The sequence below is a fragment of the Plectropomus leopardus genome, chromosome 17 (assembly GCF_008729295.1).
Source record: "Plectropomus leopardus isolate mb chromosome 17, YSFRI_Pleo_2.0, whole genome shotgun sequence".
NCBI classification, from domain to species: Eukaryota; Metazoa; Chordata; class Actinopteri; order Perciformes; family Serranidae; genus Plectropomus; species Plectropomus leopardus.
The window spans coordinates 24,489,413-24,515,202 of record NC_056479.1 but is presented as its reverse complement, the minus strand read 5'-3'; the positions used below and the strand labels follow the sequence as shown (position 1 = coordinate 24,515,202).

General features: G+C 38.6%; 1 protein-coding gene across 2 annotated transcripts in view; it reads right to left on the bottom strand.

Moving 5' to 3' along the window:
• Positions 1-25,790, bottom strand: part of prkcbb (protein kinase C, beta b) — a 122,480-nt gene that overhangs the window by 81,294 nt on the left and 15,396 nt on the right. For both annotated transcript variants that reach the window (XM_042505737.1, XM_042505736.1), the window contains exon 3: positions 1,761-1,843. In XM_042505737.1, coding sequence (XP_042361671.1) covers positions 1,761-1,843 — 83 coding nt within the window. The remainder of the gene's footprint in view (positions 1-1,760; positions 1,844-25,790) is intronic.

The window sequence follows — 25,790 nt, the reverse complement described above, 5'->3', positions numbered from 1 at the left end:
ACTGATGAAAAGAGAAAGGAGCAGTCAGGTGAACGAGGACAAAAAAAGAAATGAGGTAGCTGTCAGACAAGCAGACATATAATAAGATGAGAGGAAAGACTGCGGAGACGCATCAGTTATACAGAACACACCACAGGAAGCCAGAGAGCGAACACCAGCGTTTCCTCTGGAGGCGGCTCGCTAAGTGTACTTGTCAGACTGAAAGGGCACTCCGGAGGCAGGTAAGCACACGGCTGAGGAACTTAAAGACCCCTGGGTATTTGAGAGGATGAAGTTTGCATCCTTAGAGTACTCTTAAGAGGAAAAAAAGGTGACTAATTTTGCCCTCTTGATAGGATAGGTTAGAGAATAGGTTTGCATTTTAAGAATATAAATCAGAAAAATCTTCTTGGCTCCTTAAGAGGAGTGGATGAGATTACAATAAAAGTACCACTTAAAGGCACTTCCTGTTGTTACAGATGATGCAAAGATGAGAGAATGTTTAAAGATAATCACTAACATGAGGACAAGTATGACTTTAAGCACAAACGATACTGTGTATGTTTGTAAAATAGTGCGTAAGTGAAACATTTGATGTCAGCTGATGTGAGCTGTGATATGGCTTATATGAGGCACTGGGACCTGTAACCACAGAGTATACTTGTTTACGATGCTGCGGCGGAGCGTAGATTTTCTTTTCTCAAGAAACCTAAGAAGAGATAAGGGGAACATCTGTGTTCAAGTTAAAGGGACAGGTTACTCAGAAATGAAAATTCAGTCATTATCAACCCACCCTCAGGCCGATGGAAGTTTTATAGTCTACAAAACACTGCCAGAGTTTCATGGGGAAAAGGTGTTGCACTCATCTCCAAAACAATTGGTGACCAGGATTCAAACATAAAAAAAACACATAATAAAACCACAAAATGTCTCCATACTGCTCATCCGAAATAATCCAAGAGTCCTGAAGCCCCGACGTGCCAAGTTGTTTTGAAAAACATCACTAGCGTCATGTTTTTCGCCTTGTTGTGGCCTGCAAGCCTTTAGCTCCCAGTGTGGGAGTCACATTCACGTATGCCCCCCTTATATTTATTGCAGCAAGCAACAAGTCCCTTTATCATATTTAAATCTACTGTGTGTGGGGGAAGCTTCTTAGTGGCATGTAAACACTGGCATGCTGATACCAGGAGCTAAAAAAAAAAAAACTTTTTTAACTTAACATTAGGTATATTTTATCAAAAACATTCAAAGATATTTGTAAAGTAATGGTAAACAAATAAACTTGAAACACTGTGATTCACTGTTGTAAAAACCATCTCTTAGTAAAGGAAAATCCTTTGCAATATCCATATTTTATCCCCAATCATCTCAGCTACAGTCTCAATATCAAAGCTGAAGCGGATCTAATATCTGAAGTCAACACTGACTTTAATTTCCCATCATGCCTGTGGAGCTGCTCAGCGGCCAATATTGGTTGTACTGGACAGCTCTGGGTGCTACGTGTCTATATTTAACTTGTACAGTATTGAGTCGATCAAATGTAAACAGTGGAGTGTGTGAGCGTGTGATGGCACACTGTAACTGTCAAGACAGGAAAAGGAAAATGAAAAGAGAGAAAAAGATGGAGGCAGCTCAACCGTAACTCTGGTGTTGACAGGTGATGGGGGCTCATGAGCTGGAAGTGTCTATGCCGTCGCTTTCTTGCCATCTGTCTTTCACTACTCATTCTCGCTCTCTTACTCAAGCATAAGGTTCTAAATGATTCATTTATTTGTACTCACGTCTGACGCAGGTCCTTTATCAGCACCTGGACAGGAGAAAGTGACGAACTCATGGCAACGTTTGTGCACCACGAAACAACACACTGTGGAGAGAGAAAAGAAGAAAGAGAAAATTTAACTCAGTGCACAAAATATTTTTTACCTAAGACAGTGGTTCTCAACCTTTTTCACCTCAAGGACCCCTAAATTTAGACAAAATAGGTCACAGAACCCCCATGTAATAAGATTTCACTTCAGGGACTTTCATTTTAAAGGATTGTGGGTCTCCAGACCTCTGGCTGAGATTCAATGATCTAAGAAAATTTCTAATATTATCTTGATCAGTACACACAGGCAAGTACTCTGACTTTCAGCAGGTATCGGCACAACACAGCTGTTTTCGAGGGTTTGGCCGATGGAAAACGCAATCATCGATAAGCACTGGCTGTCAGTCATCAACCAATGAGACCAGCATTGTGACTGCATAAAAAATAACATTTCTGTTTGCTCTCCCAGATGAATTGTAAGATGCCAGACTGGCGAAGTAGTACATTTTTAGCTACCAAGTCTACACTGACATCCGCTGATTGACATTTTTTACGCCTCCTCACCGGCAAGGGAGGGTTTTCAAATTTGGCACAACCATTCACTTGGATTCAATTATGAACTGATCAGAATTTTTTGGTCAAATGTCAAAGACCATAACTCAAGAATTTATACACTAGTTACAAACAGATGTCTCACAGCATAAAATGATGAACTGAATACATTATATATCAAAGGTCAAAGGTCAACTTCCCTGTAACGTCATAATGTTGTGCCAAAACACTTTTCTGGACATTACTAAACACCATAGACTAATCTTTGGTGTCCACCTTGAAACTGAGCTGACTGTACAGATCCTCAGGACACATCCTGCAGGACACATCCATGATTTATAAGTTGCTTCTTTTGCAGCAAATTCTAAAACATATTTGAAAATTTGTCCACTTTTAGGGCTACATATGAGTCTGAAAAGATACTGATGTAAATTGTAACAACAACTTGACTGCTTCGCAAAGACATTCAACCACAAGTTTGAGTTTCTTTTTAATTGACTAATGATGTAATATAAATATCAACAGTACTAGGTCAAAATTTGACAAAGCAGCAGTCCAAGTAAGTTAATAATACAGAAGTTACAGAAACATTGCATGCAATAGTCCACCTTCCACTTTCTTTTCCTGTTTCCCTCACTCATTCTCCTCCTCTCCAAGACACACACAAATGCACTCCGGCACTCAATCCTTGTCTCATTCATCAGTTCAGACAATTGTGCGATATCATGCATGCAAAACTAGATGGTTGGGTGGTTGATTAATGCCGACTTTGCAGGTTGGGTGATGTGAATTGTCCCCAACCACCCAAAAACAATGTCTTTGTCCATCTTGATGTTTCACTGTGGACATTATTTTACAATTTGGCTGACATCACCCAACACTATTACCTGATTTTTAAATCTGGATATTTGAAATATATGCATTTAGTATTAAAGGGAATCACACTGTATTCATTTGGACAAAACAAGTGAAGCAGCACTGTATCTGATGTGACTGCGTCATACACAAAAATGATTCTACAATATGTTGCACATGTGAATTTACATTAACTATTTTCTATCTAGATACATAGTAACGTCGAACATGATCACAGCTCTATTTACAAAAAGGTTGTCATCTTACATCCGCTAACAGACTTGCTGACTTTTTTTAGACTTTAAGTTCAAGCAAAATTAGATATGATTTTGAGCAGGAGGCTTGATGAAAGGGGACTTCTTTTGTTGTCTCCAAACTGTTGGAAGCAGCACTCACTTAACCTATGAAAAGCTTTAGCGGTGGTAAATCTACAGAGGGATGCTGTGCTTCTGTCATAACGCCCACACACTCTTATTGTCGCTCCCGCAGCGTTGACTCACTGTCAGCCACTCTGGATAAGAGCACCTTCTAAATGTCTAGAATGTAACGTATATTGTAACCTCAAATTTATGTTATAGTTTGTACCGAAAAGACTTCTTATTACCAGAGTTTCCTGTGTTTACCAAGTTTGCTGTCAACAGAATTAGAAAAATCAACAACAAATTCAAGGTTTAGTCTTTCCTCCCTCAACACAGATTTATTGAAAATAATAAGCATATACAGGAGTACACAAGAAAGATGAAAGAGTGCCGATACGATCACGATCTATGTGATATGAAAAGCGTAACATGGCTCCACTTTACAGGTTGGTAACAATCAGTGGCTCAGAAACATGTGAAGGCTCCGATGCATAGCGAGCCTGTCATCTCCACCCTGATCAATGTCAGCTCCACTGACAGGCAAGACGAACAGGGGAGGCTAAAAATATCTCATACACACAGTGTTCATGATTGTGCCCCAGAGTATATTTACATAGTGTGTATGTATATGGGAGAAACACAGAGAAGTGCACTGAACTGGAGAGATTCTGATAGTAGCAGCAGCCAAAACAGGTTATTGAACAACTACTAAAACCAATGAAACATATTTAAACAGGTCTTACAACCTGCTCGATATTATAACTGCATTTAAAGAAGAGTAAAGTCACAACAAAAAATGTGTTCATTTTTCAAACAGAAACACCAAATATTATCAGGTTTCGGCTTGTCATTTATGAACATATCCTGCTTTTCTTTGTTTTAATCTGATATTAAACTTAACATATTTGGATTTTGGACTGTTGGTCAAACAAAACAAGCTATCTGAGAATTTCATCTTGGACTTAAGGATATTGCAACTTTGACTTTAAGTTGACTTTTCTGAAATAGTTAACCAATGTTGCTAGTGGAGAAAATTTTACCTTGGTTCCTGAAAAAATGGATTGTGTCTGTATTTGATATTTGAACTACTGTTTGTTTGGTGAAAAAAAATGAAATTTTGTCTAGTTTTACCAGTAATTAGTAAGTCAGAGGATTGTAAAAAATGTCATGATGATATTTTCACACTCAGTGGCCTCAACCACTGTCTCATTTACATATTAGGAGACCAGCTTTTCTATTTAATTCAATTGTATTAAATTCTATTGTCAAACCTGCACTGATAGGAGAGGTTATAATTAACACAAAGACTCTATCCCCAACACACACACACACACACACACACACACACACACACACACACACACACACACACACACACAGTCTCACACAAAATGATACTTCACTCCCACGCAATATCCTCTCTTTGGTTACACCGCCCACTCACTGCAATGATACCCCCCCCCCCCCCCCCCCCCACACACACACACACACACCACCCACTTATTCGAATGATATCGCAGAATGAATACACTGAGTGAGAGTGCTGGGGATAAAGGTAGGGATAGAAATGATGGGAGTTGTGTGCACGTATTGCTCCAAGGCAACTGCTCTTTTGGCGTATTGCAACTGCCAAATCCCTAAGCAAAACATACACACACACACACACACACACCACACACACCACACACACAAAACACACACACACACACACACACACACACACACACACACAGAGTTCTGTCACTAAAATAGAACTGAACAGTATCCAATGATATGACCCATAGGCCAAAACAAAACAATACCTCTTCACAAATATATACCGTGCCAGAAATGAAGTGTGACCTCCGTTTCAACCTTTTAACCAAACTTCCAACTTTTCATCCACCCCAATAATCACCTTAGTGATCCATTTACACATCAGTCAGTAAAGTATGAACTTATTCACAATGATGGCGTTATCTAATCTCACAAAGCCAGACCACCTCGACATGCTTCCACCCGGCTGAGGAATAATGTCTAAAAACATATAATAGTAGTACATCTAAACTACCCGGGACAGATGTTTGATTGACTCAGATTACTTTGCTGTCTCAACCGTTTTCTAGCCAGTTTTTGAGCCCAAATTTTTTTAAATGAAGAAAAGTGAAATTATACATGATTCTACATTCAAAATGTAACTTGCACTAAACAGAAGTATTATTATTATTATTATCATCAAATATATGTACATTAACAAAGGAAAATGTACTCATTGTGCTGAAAGTTACCTGCATGAAATGGTATGAAAATTCTATATCACTATTTTGGTGGCAAAAATTAACATGATTATCAGTGTTATCGCTGTATGCTGCTGTATTGTTAAAATGTGCTGAATGTGAAAAAAAAAAAAAAAAAAAAAAAAAGTACCGATAAACACTGAAAGAATTTCACCAAGTCGTATATTGAAAAGCACAAATAAATATAGGAACACTGCATGTTTTGTGTGGATAAACATTTGCAGATATTACCGCTTTATATTGTAAAACCAGTTACCATTTGTTCTCTACAGCCACACTATATTAGAGAAATGTAGCATGTTAAACTTATTTTCAACCTACAGTAGCGCTGCAACAAATTATGATTGTTATTGTAAATTAATCTGTTGATTATTTGCTTGATTAGTCCATCAGTTGTTTGTTCTATAAAATGACAGAAAATGGTCAGTGTCTGCTAAAGCCCAAGATGACGTCATGAAATGTCTAATTTTGTCCACAACCCAAAGATATTCAGTCTACTGTCATAGAGGAGTAAAAAAAAAAAGTAATTTAAGAAGCTGGAATCAGAAAATTTTGACTTAAATTACTGTTTTTTTTTTTTTAATTAATCAATCAATTAATCGATGATTAAATTTGTTGAGGATTATTTAATAGTTGACAAACACTCGGTTCATCATTGCCGTTCTATACTACAATATAGGGTGGTTTAATTTGAATTTGAAGCCTGTTTCTGTTTTTGTTTTGTTTTCTCATTTTGCATTTTCCCAAATGTTGCACCTCTTGTCAAATTGGTGAAAATGTTTTTGTTTTTTCTTTTGTTATATGCATGTGCTAGTTGAGCTCCCAAGGCCACCACACGATATTGCATAAAGCCGCATATTAAGGTTTCTTAAGCTGTAGATTCTGTTACACCCAACAATCCCTTCATTAGGCATCGTCAAATTCAATCTAATTCATCACCCTGGCAAAGTTTCAGATCCAGATCATTACAGCACCACATAAATTTAGATAATTTAGCTAATGTTCGGGAGGACCACACCTTAAACATTTCCTGTGAAGTGTCTGTAAAAACGTATCTGCTCTGTGTGCCTGTTTGTTCTGTTTTTCTGTGCCCCACCCTCCCTCTATGTTTCTCTTCTGTATTGTATCTCAGGTGGTTCCCAGAGGGTCTGCTGAGCCAGGAAGCCATTGTAGATTCTTCCCTTCCCCACAACATAGCCACCCCCACTTCCATTCCCATCTGCCAGTCATATTTTATATCACAATAAACATTCATTTTTGCATAACGATTAAAGGTGTGGTTCTTATGTTAAAACAAAAGCTTAAAGCACAGATGACGTTATTAACATTTATAGCTGCAGCTCCCAAAGTCAGGTCCTGGTGCCCCGCTCTGACCTGAAACTAGTGTCCGTCCACACGGTCAGTACCTGTGTCCCTTCCTCCTCCTCCTCCTCCTCCTCCTCCTCCTCCTCCTGTGCTCCCCTCCTGCTCCCCTTTGCCCTCTTGGTGCCCTCATGTACTGATTTCAGGCTGACTCTGCCTGGTGGAGCGTGTGTTCCTCCATTATTTATAGTGTACATTAAATATCCATGGAAAACACACACGCTGCAGGCACACACACAAACACTTTACTACACTTATTAACACAGTTATAGTTTCTCCACGTCTTTCTCTGTCCACCAGTTTCTCTTTATGTTTCTGTCTCTCATCAGTCTGTTACATCACTGTGACTGTGACCTGCACTTAGGTTACTGCTCAGGTAAGCAGCCATATAGTGGACCTGTAGAGCTCACCTGTAACACTGGCAGAGCATTGAGTTACACTACAGGCTGCAGTTAGCACCTCAGAAAACCCTCAGCCAACAACGAGCTCCTCTTTTCAGTGTTATGCCACATCCACATTGATACATTTTCATTTTAAAGGGTGTTTTAAAACAAAAATGTAGCAGTCACAGAAATAATCTCCACCCATATAAACACACTGGAAAATGTATATCACAGGACCATTCATGTAGATTGAGCATTTGTGTGCCAATGGAAGCAAATTGTCTACTTTGCCAAAGACAAGGTGGAACAATTAACGTACAGCAAGCGGGTCATTATTGCGAAATTAATCCCAACAGGACCCAGATTTATTTTCACAAAAAATAACCCACTTGCTGTACATTATCCTGCTTATTGTATGGCTACTTACTAAAGAAATTAATAAGTGCCTACACAAGGAGTACAAAGTCACTAAATGTATGTTGACCCAGTTCCACTGTTTTGGCTTAACACATCGTGACTGAAAGGAATCAATCGGAGAGAGAACGTGGGTGTCGGTGTCATCTTTTTCAAGTTTTACAGGTTAAAAAATGCCAGTGTTGTGTTAGACTGATGAGGATTGATTAGGCTGCTGTGCTGTGCAATAAAAGAATTACAAGAAATATTCAATAATCAGCCTTACAGTTATCTTGTTTCTGCAGAAAAAAAACAGCACCACTGGTAAGTCTCTCAAACTTTCCCACTTTTATCTCTTTCTCTGTCATTTTGTGACTTGTATTACAGCTATGCAAGTGTTGACATGTTCTTAAGTTGTCCCAAAAGCAATGATTTTCTTGAGCCTTTTTCCCAGGGGTTAAAATGCCTCTGCATGCACAGTCATGTTGACATCCCTATATGTACCAGAACAGTGAAAGTGCAAGGCAAGATCACAGTTATTCTACATTAAGAGCTGAAATTATTAGTCAATTCATCAGTCAACAAAAAGTAATCTGCACTTATTTTAACAACTGATGATTATTCAAGCAAGAATACCTTGTGCCTTCTCTGAAATGTGAGAACTGGCTGAAATTCCTTTTATATTTTTGGTTTTGGACTGATGCATCCTCGATAAAACAAGGAATCTGAAGACAACACCTCAGGCTTTGGGAAATTATGACGAGAATATGTGATGATTTTCTCAAACAACTGATTCATCAAGAAAATAATCAAGCAGATTTATATATAATATAAACAAATTTTAGTTGCAGCCGAAGAGATTTGATTTACTTATTGCTTTTAAAGATGTTCGGTTCCTTATCTATGTAATTTAAATGATACAGTTTATTCATGAGTGTCATACAACATGCACCACTTAAATAAGAAAAAAAAGTCCCTGTATCAGTAACCAACTATTTAAACGATCAAGTTATTTCAAATCTTTTTCAGTGCAGTATAGAGCAGTTAGACTTGTATGTAGCTTGTTTGTATCTTAAATCCACCACATTTCACAGGCAGTACAACTTCTTTCTCTCTCTCTCTCTCTCTCTCTCTCACACACACACACACTAACTACCACTTAAAGCTTGTTTTTGTCAGCTATAGCTCTTTGAAGTGTCCCACGTTGCCTCGATCCCTCCCCAGCAGTCACATGACATCATTATGTAACCACTGGTTGTCAATCAATACCATCCTCTCATCACGCTTTCTGTACATCAATACAGCAAACAGACAGCACCTACCTGTTACAGTTCAACAAGAGTGCATCATCTTACAATCGCTTAGATGAGAATAAATCTTTTGTTTACTCTCGGACCGAAACAAGCACACTTAATGTTTTCTGTCATTTGCATCCTAATAGAGTCAACATTTACTACTGTATTTGGGTTGACTTTTCTCAAAAGGTAATGGTTCACTCAGAATTTAAAAAGTATTAAATTGTAAGCAACGTGCCAAATGTCATTGGTTTTCCAAATACAAACTCTTTCATTTCTTGTTCTCCCTTTTTCCTCACTCATCTACTCATCATTTTCTCCTCACCCCCTTGTTCCAGTATATTCTGTTTATGAAATGTTGGCAGAACACTGTTTTACACAGCCGTTTCCTCTAATGAGCTGCCAGTGTGTGTGTATGAGAGAGAGAGACAGAAAGAAAGAAAGAAAGAGATGCAGTGACTCGCTGTACAGTGATGTCCTAGATTTAGATGCTCTCGGATTTGGTAGCCAGGTTCAATTCTATGACACAAGTGTGTGGCGAACCTCTCTAGGTAGTCATATTAATTAATGTATAGCTGTGGAACAGCATCTATAATATCACTCTCTCACACACATACACACACATACACACACATGCACACACATGCACACACATGCACACATACACACACACACAAAATGTTCCCTGGTTGAACATGCTGTAAATTACTGAGTATCCAACGGTTTGATTACCGATTGTCTGCATGAAATAAAAACTTGACTGACTATCTGATTATGTGATTCATATGTAACGAAGACCAGGGACCAGGGTAACACTTATTTGTTGAATGGGACTTGTGATGACTGTATCCGATCTAAATACGACTGATGACATTCAAGTAAGTAACTGGATCGACATTTTTCACTTAGAATCCAAATGCCTAGTAAAATTAAATCCTGTGTTCTCAGTAACTGTCCAAAATAGATGCTCATAAAGCTTTTAACACAGTTTTTACTGCCAGAGATTTGACAGAATTGTAAGCATTTCTTGGCTTTAACAATATCGACACAAAATTTGAGTTTAATCCATTACGTCTAATGTTTCTATTAATTCACTAATAAGCCATAATGCTCCCAGCAGGGGGTTAAGATCTGGCACTGCACCTACAAAATTATGAGCAATCCTACATTATTTATCATCCATACTGGTAACTTGTTTTTGGCGTTGTATAAATTATATATACTGGATTGCAACTAATTATAGTTATATTTTGCACCTTATTGTTATCTAGTTCTTGCATTTTGCAACCACTGCTATGTTAGTCTTTTTGTATTATTGTACACTTTGTATCTACTTTCAACTATGTATTGCAACTGTTGCACAGCTATATCCCTCGGGATAAATGTAAGCCTTCCATCTTAGCTTATATACACTGAACAACACATTTAAATGCAATACTTGTTTTTTACCATTTTCACAGGTTTAAGTGAAAGATCTAAGAATGTTTTTTATGCACACAATAGAGTGATTTCTCTACAACTTTGGCTGCTAACTTGTTAAAATGCATTGTTAACGAGCACTAATCCTTTTCCAACATAATCCTCCCACTTGACAGGTATGACATATCGAGAGCTTGCCTGACACAGTTTCTGACAGTTTGAACAGTAATGTCTTTTGCAAACCAACTGTTGCATCAGCTGCTCGACTGGCTGGTCTCAGATGCCACACCTTTCAGGTAGATGGATTATCTTGGAAAAGGAGAAGTGCTCACTAACGTGTTTTAACAAATTTGTGACCGACTTTTGAGAGAAGACTTCTGTGTAAGGCTGCCCCTTGATAGTCAGAGGCTTAAAACATCAGTCGGAGATCCTCACTTGACTGTGACTGCTTCAAGACAAGCTGTCAATTTTTTCTGTGCAGTGTACTTTTGGGAATGTTTTGGTCCCCAAATTTTGCTGTGAAGTGAATGCTCTTGACTTTTATGCTACTCTTTGCAGCAGCAGACATGCAGGCAACAGCACAGAGGGAGAGAGATCACACTGTAAAGTGGTGAATTTACAGCTCACAGTAAGTTAACAGGATGCAGTCTCTGGCTTTTGTAGTGTCGCCGAAAATGTGCATTTGCAATCCGTCATTAGCGCTGTTAGCTTGTTTACTATATAGAAGCCATTTAGACTTTAAAACTGTATGGAAAACAAAACAAATCGTCATATATTCATATTGAACAGCCAAATTTGATTAGATTGACATAACTCAGTCAGGTACAGCCCTAATTTTGTGTGTATAAAAGAAAGCAAAATGGCAAAACAAAAATGTTGTATTTAGACTACTGATCGGTGTAAATGACGCAAGAGGCTCTACCAGCTTTTGATTTGATTTCTACTGAGTGATGATACAATATGAGCCGGGCTTTGGACATTAGATCAGTGCACTTTGCTACTGCAGCAACAGGAAATAACAGCACTCTCCACTGATATTAATGAGCGTTCGATGTGAAAGCCTGGTTACTTTCTGACTGACAAGACCAGCTATTTGCCTGAAAATGGAAATAATAGATGACAATTAGATTTTCACACTGACTGACTGACTGACTGACTGGGTTCACTGACTTGGCTACAAAACTTCTCCATCAGATCTCTTCCCTGACCACATGGATCTGGCACAGAGTCTAAACAGCAGGGAGAGAGGTCTGCGCGAGCCAGACTACAGTTCCTGTTTCTTGCTCTTCCTACTGTCTCACTGAAGGAAACATCCCGATCAAGATGATAAAGGAGAGGAAGCAAGAGGAAGAAAGTCAATAATCTGAACAAAACATGCCATTCACCTTGGGCACCTCCCCTTGTGTGTGTGTTTGTGTGTCGGTGTGTGTGTACGAGCTTATATAAGGGGGATGAACAGCCTACGCCAATGTATAAATACCCACGATGCCTCTGGTGAAGCAGGGAGAAGGGTCAGGGAGTGAGTCAGCACACCCATATCACTCCTCCTCTTTCTCTCTCTCTTCCATCAATCCATCCTCTCTTCTTCTCTCTTCTCCTCCTCCAGCTCTACATCTATAATTTTTCATGTTGTTCCAGGGTGTCTTTTCATGGGAAAAACACAGAGGAATTCACTTGGCAGGCAAACTATGACCTCTGGTTGGTGATGATCGTAGGACAAGCAACAGCTGGTGTAAACAAAACTAAACAATCAATTAAACTTTCACAAAAAAGACCCTTTTAAATTGCAGCTCTTTGATGTCAGGGTTTTCAAAAGATCTGTCATGCTGATTTATTGTTAAAAGCGACTGAGATTGAAGAACTACAATTCTATTCATTTTTCTTCTCTGTTCATGGTGGGATTTTTTATTTATTTTTGAGACTGAGAACAGAGTCCATCTGTTCTTTAAGTGGCCTTGCTGGGTTTTTTAATTTCAGAATGGCCTAAAGCACAGTGCAGGGAGACGCCTGCTCATTTCACTCCTCTCAGGACACTCTGTTAAAGTGTTTGTTGCTGACACTGACAGCTCCCATGCAGTCTGCTCATTGTTGGTTCCTGTTAGAGTCAAGCCTGGATCAAACCAGGCTGTTCTGTTTTCAAATCGTACTTTTGTGACCACAACAGTTGAGCGTGTCTTATGCCTGGTATTCCCTAAAAATCTTGTTCTTGATACCACCCCAATAGTTTTTAACTAAATCTCTTTTATTAGTGTTATTAGTATCATTAGGCAAACTTTACAGGAATTGGTCATAAATTACTCACATCAGTGTTTCCTATAGAATTAGAATCTATCTTTTGCAGTAGTTGACAACAACAGGGGTTGTGAGGGGGTTGGATCAACCAATTTTACATTTTTTATGTGTTTCTGTCTCCTTGTATCTTTCTGTGTCCCCGTCTAAATTTCGAGTGGTTTTCAGGTCCATAAACGGAGCATAGGCTGAACTCTTAAGGAGTTCTGTCTTTCCTCAGCAGTAGTTTGACGGGTTCAAGGCAAATAACTGCTTTGCCAATCTGATCAGAATTGATCCTTGATGCCCTAACCATCTTTAACAGTATCACTCAAGTACACTACTTTACACAGTAAGACAATATTATATTTTGATAAATGTAATGAGAAATGTAAAAGTATTAGTTCTGTTTTTTAAATTTAAAACAATGCTATCACTAACATCAATAACAATCATCAAAATGTGTCTACTATTACATATATTAGCAAGCTAGCCAAATAGCTAACTGGAACTAACTGATCAGGAATCAGTGATGAGGTTCAACTTGTAATCAGACAAGAACACACAGACTTTCACTAAATTATCACAGTGATTTTTCAGAGTATCACACATGAGGAGTCAACTGTAAGGCTGTCCTCATGTGACGCTACCTAACTATCAACTTAGTTCACAGAAGCCTTGAAGTCTGGGCTGGCAAAAGCTACAACCCGGCCACAGAATAAGGAGGAAGGAGGAAAAGAAGAAAAGTGGCTAAAGTGAAAATATGTAAGTTCTGCCCAGAGAGTGGTTTTGAAATACTTTGTTCCTCCTTCCTTCGAAAATGTGTTAAAATATCAGTAGACTTGCAATAAGAACGTACGGTACTTTCTAATAGTGTTTTGCGTGTTCTCGGCTTGTGAGCATCAGTAATACAGTATGTAATCCCTCCCAATAGTGTACTATCTTACATTCAATTAGAAAAAACAGGAGACACTACAGTCTGGCTGGCTTCGCGCTCCGTTCGATTTCAGTTTCAGCGCTGTGCCAGCGCTGTGAAAGAATTCTGGCACAAAACGATTTTACATGGTCCAGCTTACACCTCCACCCTGATCCTCTCTCCCATTCACTCCATGTCTCTCTCTCATTCACTGCATCCCTCTTGCTGTCTTTCATTCACTCCATCTCCAGCTCTCCATTTTTGTCCATCAGGTCCCGTCCTGTTGTCTCTTTGTCTTTTTTGCTTCCATCCCACTCTCTGTGTCTGATTCTTCTATCCGTCTCTTTTCATGTCACTTTTAATTCAATTTCCCTCCTCTGTTTATCACTTTCTGTCTTCACTGTATTCTCATTCTGTCTCTCATGCTTAAATGGATGGAGTCAAACTTGCAAACTCAGCATAATGTGACAGGCAGGGATTGGTCGTCATCATGTTAGAAATGGTGTAATTGTGGCTCGGTATTGATTGCTTCTATTGATACAGAATCAAAACTAGATACACCGCCACAAAGTTGTATGCCTATGCGCACCAGTTGCTTGTACAGTTTACGTCCATGTCTGTGAAAACATGGGTGCTTCATATACAAAAGATCAATACAACCAGCACAGTTTCAAGGTGGTTATGGCCAAAAAATATATATACATACTGCATGAGATCATCATGACCTTGACTTTTGACCTTCGACCACCAGATTCTGATCAGTTCATTCTTGAGTCTAAGTGGAGTCTACGGGAATGGTTTTGTCAAATTTTAATAAAATCCCTTAAAAGTGCTCTTGAGATTTCACTTTCATAAGAATAAGACTGTTAGGTTACTGTGACCTTGACCTTTGACCACCAAGATCAAATCAGCTCATCCTTGAGTCTACTCGAATGTTTGCGCCAAATTTTAAGAAATATCTTGCTTTGTCCAATGAAACTCAGAAATTCAATTCCCTGCTACAACAAAGCAAGCTATTAAGTGGAAATACAAAAAAAATCTGCCTTGTTTCTAAGATTATGCATGGTTTAGCTCCTCCTCCTCTGATTTCATCACCTTTAAATCTGCTGCGAGCAGAGTTACAAGAGGTGCAGCTAGGTGGGACTGTTCACTCCCACTCAGAGAAACTGCCTTTTGCCAGGCTGTCTTTTCCTTTGGCACATCTCATCAACACACAGTACCACTATCGATTAGGAGTCCCCATCATATCATTCATTGAAATGTAATGTTCAGAAGTGGTTTATTGAGAACCAACAATGTCAGCACTAATTTTAGACTAATTCTACCTCATTTTAAAATGACTGTACCCGCATCATCTGCTATTTGGATTTTATCTGCTCATATTGTCAAACTGTGTTGTATGTTCTTAACTTGTACATGTTTTGTGTGCCTTTTTATATTAATGTTTGTCTCAACCATTGTGCGTATTGTATCTTCATACTGTATTTTTTATTATTTTATATTGTTTTTATTATTTTAAATGTTAAATTATTTTTAACAGCACCCCAACTAAATTGGGTGCACTTACATTTGCTTAAAAGTAGACTGAAATACATTATCCCTTCTTGAATAAATCACAAATTACATGTTTTCTGATTGATATACCTTGAAAAAATCAATTAATTCACTGATCATTTCAGCTCTAGATGCAAGGTTTCGGCACTTGAGGATTTTCGATACTCTGTGCTCCAGAAACCTTTCTCTATCAAAACAGACTACAGAGGATCAATATTTTGCCCTACTTGTACAGAGAGCTTGGAATTTGGAAGAGAATAAAGACAGGAGGCGGAAAAGCTGCACTATTTTAAAAAAAAAGACGTTTACATTGTTAATCTTTGCACCAACAATAGCTGTCTGTTCTCTCTCTCCCTCTTTGTCTCTATTTGTGTGTGTGTGCGGAGGGCACTTATTTTCCTCTCAAAGCAGAAGTACATCTACCTCCACAGTATGACCTGAACAGGCAACTGCTGAACATGTCCAGCCAACACACACACACACACACACACACACACACACACACACACACACACACACACTCACACGCACGCAAACACACAAACCTGTAATCTCCTGTACTGTACATCAACTTCTCTCCTCTCTCCTGCCCTCCTCCCCCCGCCCTCCTCTGCCACTTTCTCTCTCTTAACTCCCCCGCAAACAATACCTGCTGTTTTGGTCCAGACAGAAAGAAAAATAACCGGGGGTAGGAAGGAATAAGTTAGAGAAATAGAAAGCTTGAGCGCATACATTAAGTATGTATGAATGTTCTCTGCATTTAATTTGCTTAAGAGTATAATCATCATCCTGAACATACAGCTTTATCTAATCCACTGATTTACTCATTAATTCAGAGAGAGGGAAAGAGGTGGTATGAAGAGGATGAGTGAGAGAGAGTGGGAGACGAGGACAGAGGGGTGAGCCTGAAGAGCTGCAGATATTAACAGGAGAGTCGATGAGACTAACAGGTTTGGATACCAAATAATGAACTAAAGACAAAATGCATTACATGGGAAATATATGCTGACACAAGTCTCATAAAGTAACTTATATCTTCTGGGAAGATACCAACAATGCAAAGAGAGAGACTGATTTTAATAAAAATTTAAATTTTACCTCATTTTAAAATGACTGTACTCACACTGTACCCGCATCATCTGCTATTTGCATTTTAACTGCTCATATTGTTATTCTTTACCTTGTACATGTTTTGTGTGCCTTTCCATCTTAATGTTTGTCTCAATCATTGTACATATTGCATCTTCATACTGTATTTTTTATTATTATTTTAGGATAACTATTAACTGCTTCCCAGCTAACTTATTAGAACAAGACACTTGTTAGAACAAAATACTAACGATGCAGAGACGGATACGATTTAAGGCTAATTTTATCTCATTTTAAAATGACTGTACTAACACTGCTATCTGCTGTAGTCAATTCAATATTGGGAGCTGTACTCTGGTGTGCTGATACTTATGCTCTTTGTTACGTTAATATGTATTTTTATCCAGCACCTGGTCTCAAAACCAGTTGGATGTACACACATCTTCTCTGCTGAGCAAGATACTAATGATGGACACAATAACACGGACATGTACAATCAATCAGGTACAATAACCACACAATAAACACTGTTTGTGAAAATGTGATGTTTTCTGAGTCAGAGGGGCTTGAATTCAAGTGTGGGGTCGTTTTTAAGGCTTTAGAGTCTGTGGTGTTGTTGTACTGGATGACAAACAGAAATGTGAAGGACCTGCTCTTAACTCTCAGATACTAATGGTCAACAATCTATTGTGGATTTTTTGATACAACAGGATCTATCACCAACAATAGTCCACTTTACAAAAGCTTCCACGTGCTCATCTAACCAGCGGATGTGTGGTGTTTCTTTAAAGTCCTGCGGCACATTGTAAGATGATGCATTATGGGCTGCAAATGGAGTGCATTTTATTCAGCGCTTTTATCCAAAGTGCTTTACAATTCCCCTCTCATTCACGCATTCACACACACACACACACACACACACACACACACACACACACACACACACACACACAAAATCACACTCTTTGTCCTTGGGATTGCGTAGTAGCAATTTTAAATGAAGTGCTCATTTGCTGTCTCACCCATCTGATTAGGACTGCTGAGTGTCACTACAATGAGAATAGCTGGTCCACCTTAACAGTCCACCTTAAGAGGGTCTGGGAACTTTAATGTGAGGCTAACTTCTGGGTTAACCACCTTTGATTTAATCAGCTGGTGGCAAGCAAAACACGGGGGCTTGGCATGGGTCCTGAGAAGTTGTAGCATTTACTCACTGACAAAGCTGCATTTCACTGTCACTGCCATCGTCACACACGAGCTCTCTCTCTTTCTCTCTCAGCCGCACACTCACTACGAACATTATCCGAAATGAGGCATTGAAATCTGCATCATGATTTGGTCCGGTATCTAGCGGTTCAATAGGAACCGGTGCCATAGTAGCACCAGATTTCAGTACTCAACCCTATTAAGAAGCAAGCCAATTCAATAACACATATGAAAACCTTAAATACCTACAATGGAAACATGCTACAAATGAAAACAAAATATGTTGCACAAAGAGAGAACAAATACTGTACATTAAGAGCAAACACTGCAAATATAGTAACAAGGCAAAGTCAAAAACACAAAATCCCCTGAAACAAATGCAAAAGAAAAACGCTGTATATCCAGCCAACACAGCAGAAGTTCTCCAGGCCTCTAGAGGGAGCACTAAGATGAACGGCTTGATTAAGTAGAAACATCTGTTTGCATCCTGCATCTCTTTCGCTCTCTCTCTTAATTTGATTGCATCTCTATGGTGCTGTTTGCATGAAAGTTTTAAAGAAAAAAATTTGCCAAAGTATTAACGTACAAATTCAAAATACAGATTTAGTAAAAAAAAAAAAGAAGTGTTAGCAAAGAAACAATAAAGATAAAACGCATTGTATATCATCAAAACTACCAAATGCCATCCCCATAAATATTAAACTGTAAATATTCTCTCTCCTCATCCTCATCCACCATGGACAGCAGCACTATCCATGGTTCTGAAACAACAGTTAAGCAAAACCAGGCCTGCTGACTGGTATTTAAAGTCCATGTGGTATGATAATTAGAGTTTCATGGTGGTATTTAGGGCTGGGCAATATAAAGATATTATATTGCATTAAGATATGAGACTATATATCATCTTAGATATTGGATATTGTTATATCGTAATATGGAATAAATGGTGTTTTTTCCTGATTTTAACAGCTGCATTTACAGTAAAGTGTTCTTAACTGGCCAGACATTTTTCTTGATTTAAAACTTGCCTTTACCCACTTAGTCATTATAGCTACATTACTAATGATCAAAAATGGAGCTGTGTTAATATTTGTTAGAAAGTACCAATAGTCACTCCTACAATAATGTCACATAAAAGAGGGAATATGGTCTAAAAATAAATAAATAAATATTGTTATGTTCAATTCTGCCTCCCAGTTCTAGCATTAATGAAGTGCTTTTAAGGAGATTTTTAAATATCAAGATATGGTGTATCAAGACATAGCCTAAAAATATTACAATATAATTCTCTGCTGGTGAAAATCTTTCATTATCTTTCACAGTGGACATTGCATTTAGTTGGGTAAGAAGGTAAAATGTTTTGGTTTTGCAGCATTTGGGTGATTTTTGGAAGGACCAGTATATCGTGCACTAAGCACTTCATTTTGCAGGGCTTCTTACTCTCCAACAGCTTCATTAATCCAAAAGATTGCCTTCTATGTAAAAGATAGTGTCCTGTATGTAGGAGAGATGACATTTTGTACATAGGAGATAAACTTTTGGCAAACGTTGCTCTCAAAAATGAAATAAAATTTCACCTTGCCTGTCTGATTTTACATAGGATTAGGATTACATAGGATTAGGATTATTTTCATAAACAACTTTTTACAGTTAGAATCGTAAACTCTTGCAGTGTGTTAATGTGTTTCTGTGCTATGAATCTGAATCTGGGATTGTGTTAGGAGAAAATTAACAAAGAGTGCAAAAGTATATGTGTGTATTTGTGCGTGTGTTTGAGAGCAAAGCAGGACAGTCTACAACAACTCGCTCAATGCTTGGCAACAGACCAATGTTGCCTGACTGTCTGTTATCCTCTTAATGTGTGCAGACACACTCAGATTATTATGTATATACACGAACAGATTTTAACGATAAACAAATGCAGTCTTGTTTACCATAGTTCTGTTTGTCCCTCTGTCTTTCTAAAATATAAATGGGTGTACCAGGAAAAACATCATACGAAGAAGCAACAAAAGATAATGATGTCAAATTGAAGAAACTGTGGGTGGATAATATTTAAACAATACACTTTCTCCTTCTCACTCTAGTGATAGACCGAATTAAGTCTTAAACTCAACTATATTGTATTCACAAACTGATGGAGAGGGAACAATAGGAGAAGACTAACGAGGGGTGAATAGGGTTGGGAGACGTTCTGCTGGAGTTAAAGTGGAAGAGCGGAGGAAGGGACAGCTGACAGGTGAGACAGAAAAAGCAAGCGATGTGGAGGGAGAGTGACGCAAAAGCAGAAAGTCAAATAAAGAAAGAGACACAAAGATGGAGGGAGAGACAGAAAAAGAGGTCTGGGATCACTGCACTTCTGTCGGCTCATGTCCCTGTTGCTAGGTTACCATCCATAGATGAATGGGTTAAAGTATCTCAGGAGCAACAGTGACATAGTTAGCTGATCTCCATCAGACAACACACACATACACACACACACAACCTTAGATGAACACACAGAAATGGAGCAACTCTGAAAATGTATTTGCCCAGATTTAGACGGCATACAATTTGCACACAGACAGAAAGCCCAAAGTCGGAGTCATTATTGCTGAGAACTGAAAAGAATCAATATGTTAAATCCCCACTGGTCCATAAAATGTCCCATTGGACTGAAAGACCATTTCCCCATCAGCCTTTCATCCAGGGTAGGAAATTGGCACCAGTCAGCAGCCAAATGGTGGTCAAATATGCATGTGGCTGGTAGATTTGCTTCAATCAAATAGACAAAGATAAACTACTGAGTGACCTGTGTACAAAAAAGTTCATTTCCAATCCTGCAGTCATCCCCACAACAAACAGCCATTGCTCTGAGGTCATGTTTCTCCAAAAATACACACTCTCTGCAGTTAGACAACCCAATCTGTAAACCCATATATATCATTTGTAAGCAACGCTTTGGTAAATGTGTGGTTAGGTTTAAGATTGCACACAAAAACTACTTGGTTATGGTTAGAAACACATCATGTGTTGGCTTGAAATGCTTGGTGGCACAAAAGTGCTTGGAAAAGTAGGGACAGGTCAGTAAATACTATCCAGGTTCGGTGGATAAATGCTGCTGGAAAACAACCGCAAAGGGTCTGTGATAACAGCCAGGATCAGTGACTCGAACACTGCTGGAAAACTGAAACTGACTAAAGGGTGTGCTTTGGTGAAATTGGAATTTGGAGAGATTGGTGTTTGTTTTGGGGATAACAGGCTGTAGTAGAAAATGACTTTTGGTCCAGTGGAAGACTTTTTGGGCTGATGGGGCTTTATTTTTGTCCCATGCTTCTGGTGAATGATGAACAAAAAAACTAAGTACATTTTTGAGGAATTGAAGTCATGGAGATGTGCATTTAAACAGAACTACATCAAAACATCCGTTCACAAACTCTCCAACAACTCATGGAGTGGAATCCAAAAGTTTCAGCGGCTTCAGTAAACCAAATATACTGTGCGATATATATCTGTATTCTGCTGGTTTCAGTCTCAGTCATATTTGTATTTTCTTACACATGTTAACAAAACATAACTTGCAGATCTCCTAACTTCAAAATTGCAAAATCCTCTGTGATGATTAAATCAAGTCAGACTAACTTGGTTTACCAAAGTTGTTTACACTTAGAATGTGGAAGGTAATTTAACAATTTTTAAGTTGCAGCAACTTCACAAAATTAAGTAAATATAGATAGATTTTGAGTAAACTTAACAGTTAGATATAGTAAACATAAATTATGATTAATAGTTATATTTACTTTTTCAAGGCAAATGCTTTCTAAGATCATTATGAGTAAGATCAACTTGTCAGATTGTACTTTGTGGATTCTTTATTCAACGTGGAAGCGTGCAAGAAAAACTTTCTTCATGAATTTAACATTATACAGGGAAAGTAGTTGAAACGTACAAATGAACATTTTCGGGGGTTAAGCTGTCCTTTAAGTCTGAGAAATATTTTTAATTGAGAGAAAAACTTGTAAAAATCACTATAAATGTGTTATACACAGGATATTATCACAACCTTGACAAAAAGTCCACTAATCCAACCTTCCAACAACATTTGTTAAAGGTGACTGTCCTAGTTATGTAGCACATTTTGGACATGTATTATATTCTGCTCATTTTTGTAAAGATTCAGTGCTGCGTGTGATTTATGTAGTTCCTAATAAAAACAGATCCACAACAGATGCCTGGGTAAATACAGAGCAGCACCTTTGCATCCTTGTATACGTTTGGAGTTCCCTCCAGACAGTGACTGTATATCCATTTTTGCAAAAAAAAAAAAAAGATTTCAGATTCAACAAGCATTCAGTCTGTGAACTTTTGTCCATCAAGAAACAGAATGACCTTTTGTCCAAGAAATTATATCACTGTACATTTTCAAACCCACAACAGCAGCACAGAAGCATCTCTCCCCCAGCCGTTAGTAATCCAGGTGGGCCATCCCACCTACACACTGTGATTCACGTTTTAGACATTTAGCTCATCTCGTCAAATTGCCCTGAGTGCAACTGATCGACTTAAATTCGTAGATCACCGCCTTTACATACAAACAACAAATACAGAGTGGGCCAAAGGTCCTGTGACTGTGATCATACAAGTGGTGAGAGAGCAAATAATTAAAGGATGAACGAGCAGAGGGGGTATGTGGTGTTATTGAAGTGAGAGCGATGTGGGTGGAACAGAGTTAAAAACGCACCTATGGCTTCTTTATTGAGACAGCAGTAATGCAGCAGATTCAAACCAACTGGCCAACATACAGTTTTTCTACTCCTGCTGCTTTTCACTATGTCATTGCAAAAGGAAATAATAATATAGAAAAGAAATAACAAATGTCGGTAATGGTGTTCAAAATTACACTTACGCATAAACAGTATTCCAAGAGGTGATGGTGCAACATGCATCTAACAAAACCATTGTTATACAAACTATTTCTTCAAGAAGCTGAACCACATGTCATGTCATCATAACATCCCATTCTGACCACAACCATTTTCTTAGCTTAAAGGTGCTAAAATTACACAGAGCACGGCCGCGTTTACAGAAGTGGAAATTTAGCAAGATCTACAGTAGATGTCACAAACATCTAAAACATCATTCACTAAGGACTTCCTTCAGGCACTCATCAGAGCTGTTATCTAAAAAAAACACAACTCCTATTAATATTTAGTTCCATATGAATTGCATGCACATGTATTTAAATATAAACACACACTTCACACAATTGCATAATCTACACATTTACTCTAAACATTTTATATACATAAAACCTTGAAGGTCTTTTTACTGTTCGCATTTGCACCACCGATAGGAACGCTGTGGTGACGTATTGTATGACGGTCTGCAGTTGGCAAAGCAATGTCACTTTTGCTTTAATGAGTCAAACTCACTTTTTATGTCCACGCTCACATGCATGCTCAGTAAAGCCTGGATTTCACTGTCAGTCCTTCTGTATGTGTTTTCTTGCATTTTTTCATGCCACTGTTTGTGTTTTGTGTTGTCTGTTGTTTACACGATAAGCAGATTTTTGTGAAATAGCGGTGGCCGGTGCTGCACTGGCTTTGTTAAACCAATAAATGTACATTGACGACATCTGGACAAACCACCATATACTTGCATCTCACATTTTTTCTCGTGCTGGAGGACTACCTACTCTAAAATGGTCCCTGAAAACAGTGCTCTAAGAACTGTCATTACTCATAGCTACTGCAGTGTGGACACAATAAAAAGGGGGGCCATAATAACTATGAAGAAGTTCCTCCGGTTTGACACAAGCAGGAAAAAGTCATGCTAACTTCCTTTTTTGGTTTGATTTCTGCTGGGTACAAACAAAGCAGCAGAGATCAAAGCATTGTTGTAAATATAAATTATCATCAACGCAGAATGATTTTTGCTTGACATTAGCAATACATGAGGGCCAACCTGGGCTTACCAAGGCCAGGTCGACACGATTTATATCAAGAGTGGCTTTATTTGACCAGTGCAATTAAAACAGACATGGGGTTGTTTTGGTAGTACTGCAGTATTGATACAACTCACAGTAATACTGAAATATGTAAGGTTTACTCTTAGCAATAACACAGCAGTGCAGTTAAAACGCTGCTGCCACTAATCCTTCAACTGAGAGTCCCAAAGTCAGGACCTTTCACAGTCTACTCACAGTGGCTTCAGTGATGCCGGTTACCTGCCAGAGAAACTGGTGGAGGCCACAATTATACCAGCCACAGGCAGAATGAACCATTTCCCTCTGTGCTGTAGAGAGGCAGCTATTGACAGAGTTAAGTATAGGCAACAGCACTCTGTGGAACTGACACAGTTTCACAATGAGTTAGCACCTATTAATGTGTTACAGCTATAAAAAATGTCAACACCCAACAAGACATTGCTTTAATGAGCTGATAAGACCATCTTTAGAAAACTTGTTACTTCTATCTGACAGATCAACTAAAATACAGGAGACCATACCTTTCAGTCATTAGTCAACTGCAGGCTGATTGCCTAGATGACTAAATATGTCTTTTCCTAGGGCCTTTCAAAATGACTCATGACTGTTCCAATAATGACGCAAAAAAGTGTTTTCTAATCTACCACCCATCTGCTTAGGGTATGGTTATGTTTAGACAACTGAAACTCCTTTGTTACAATAACAGAGAGAGCACATTCAAAATGAAAAGAAACCATGGAAAGACAGGACAGTCAGAGTTCGCAGAACAGCTAGAGGTCACTTGTCAAAAAAAAAAGCTTTTTTGTCTGATAAGGAGAACCAAGGTTATTAAATGAAGGCTGGGACATGTCCTTTGACATCATGAAAAATGGGCAATGTAACTATAGCTGCAGTGTTGGGGGGTTTCAGCAAACAGTGCTAGAAATAAAGAAATGGGGTCTGCTCAGGTGCCCATGCGTGCTACGTACACTCAAATGCATGGCAGCCGGTACAAAAGCATGTGTATTTGATGGCACAGAATTAGGTCTTGGCTATGTGGATCGTTGAATTGTAGTCATGCTAGCAGCGTGGCTCTAATTAGGTGGCAAAATCAGTCTGTTACACATTCATAGGGTTTCTGTTTGTGAAATGAATCATCAACTATGCCATGGATTTCTACAAAATGTGATAAAGACATTCATGTTACCAACAGGATGAATTGTAATCACTATGGTAACCCCTTCATTTTCTACAACGCGCAACTATTAGGTCAAATGTTTAATTAGTGCAGTAGGTACTTTATAACCAAATACTTGCAAAAGTGATGGCATTGCCTTTGGACTCAGCTAAACATTTTGCTTAGTGCTAATTGGCAAATAGCAGCATGAACACAACTTACACAAAGATAATTAAAATGATGGTAAATATTTTACCTGTTAAACATCATCATGTTAACTTTGTTATTATTGGCATTTAGTGGCACAAGTGGCACCCTCCAGGGGTGAAAAATAAAGCTAATGTGGAATTGTCAAAATTTCAGTTCCTCTAAGGGTCACTTGAGACTGGCTCCAGGGGCGAGTTCATCCCCATAGACCCCCACCGGTACAACAGAAATACACTTATTCACAGTCTAGTACATAAGATAGGTTTGGTTTCTATGGCTTACGTTCCCATTCATAACAACTGTCCAGAGGTGATTTCTTTTAATATAACTCACAAGTTTAAATGTTATTAAGGATTCAAGTTAGGTATAATTAAGGGCGTGGCTACTGTGAGTTACAGGGAGGTGCCATCTGTTGACAAGCTACTACCACGGCGCAAGTGTTGGTTAGGTAATGTAACCATGGCGTAATCCCAGATTGACAGAGTATATGCTTAGCTAGAGCTGTTGCTATCGTGGGTTTGTGGTTAATTAAAGTTAATTCTAACATTTTGGTCGGATAAAAAAAAAAGTTTTTTTCAGCGTTTGGTCTTACAAAAGGACCCACTTTGGAGTCGGATGTTCCGTTAGTATGTTCATTGTGTTTTAATAGTTTAAGGCCACAAACCAATGGATGGCGTCACGGTGGCTACGTCCTTTATTTTTTATACAATTTCTGTTACCGCCTCATAGAGCTGCACGCATGGGTGGAG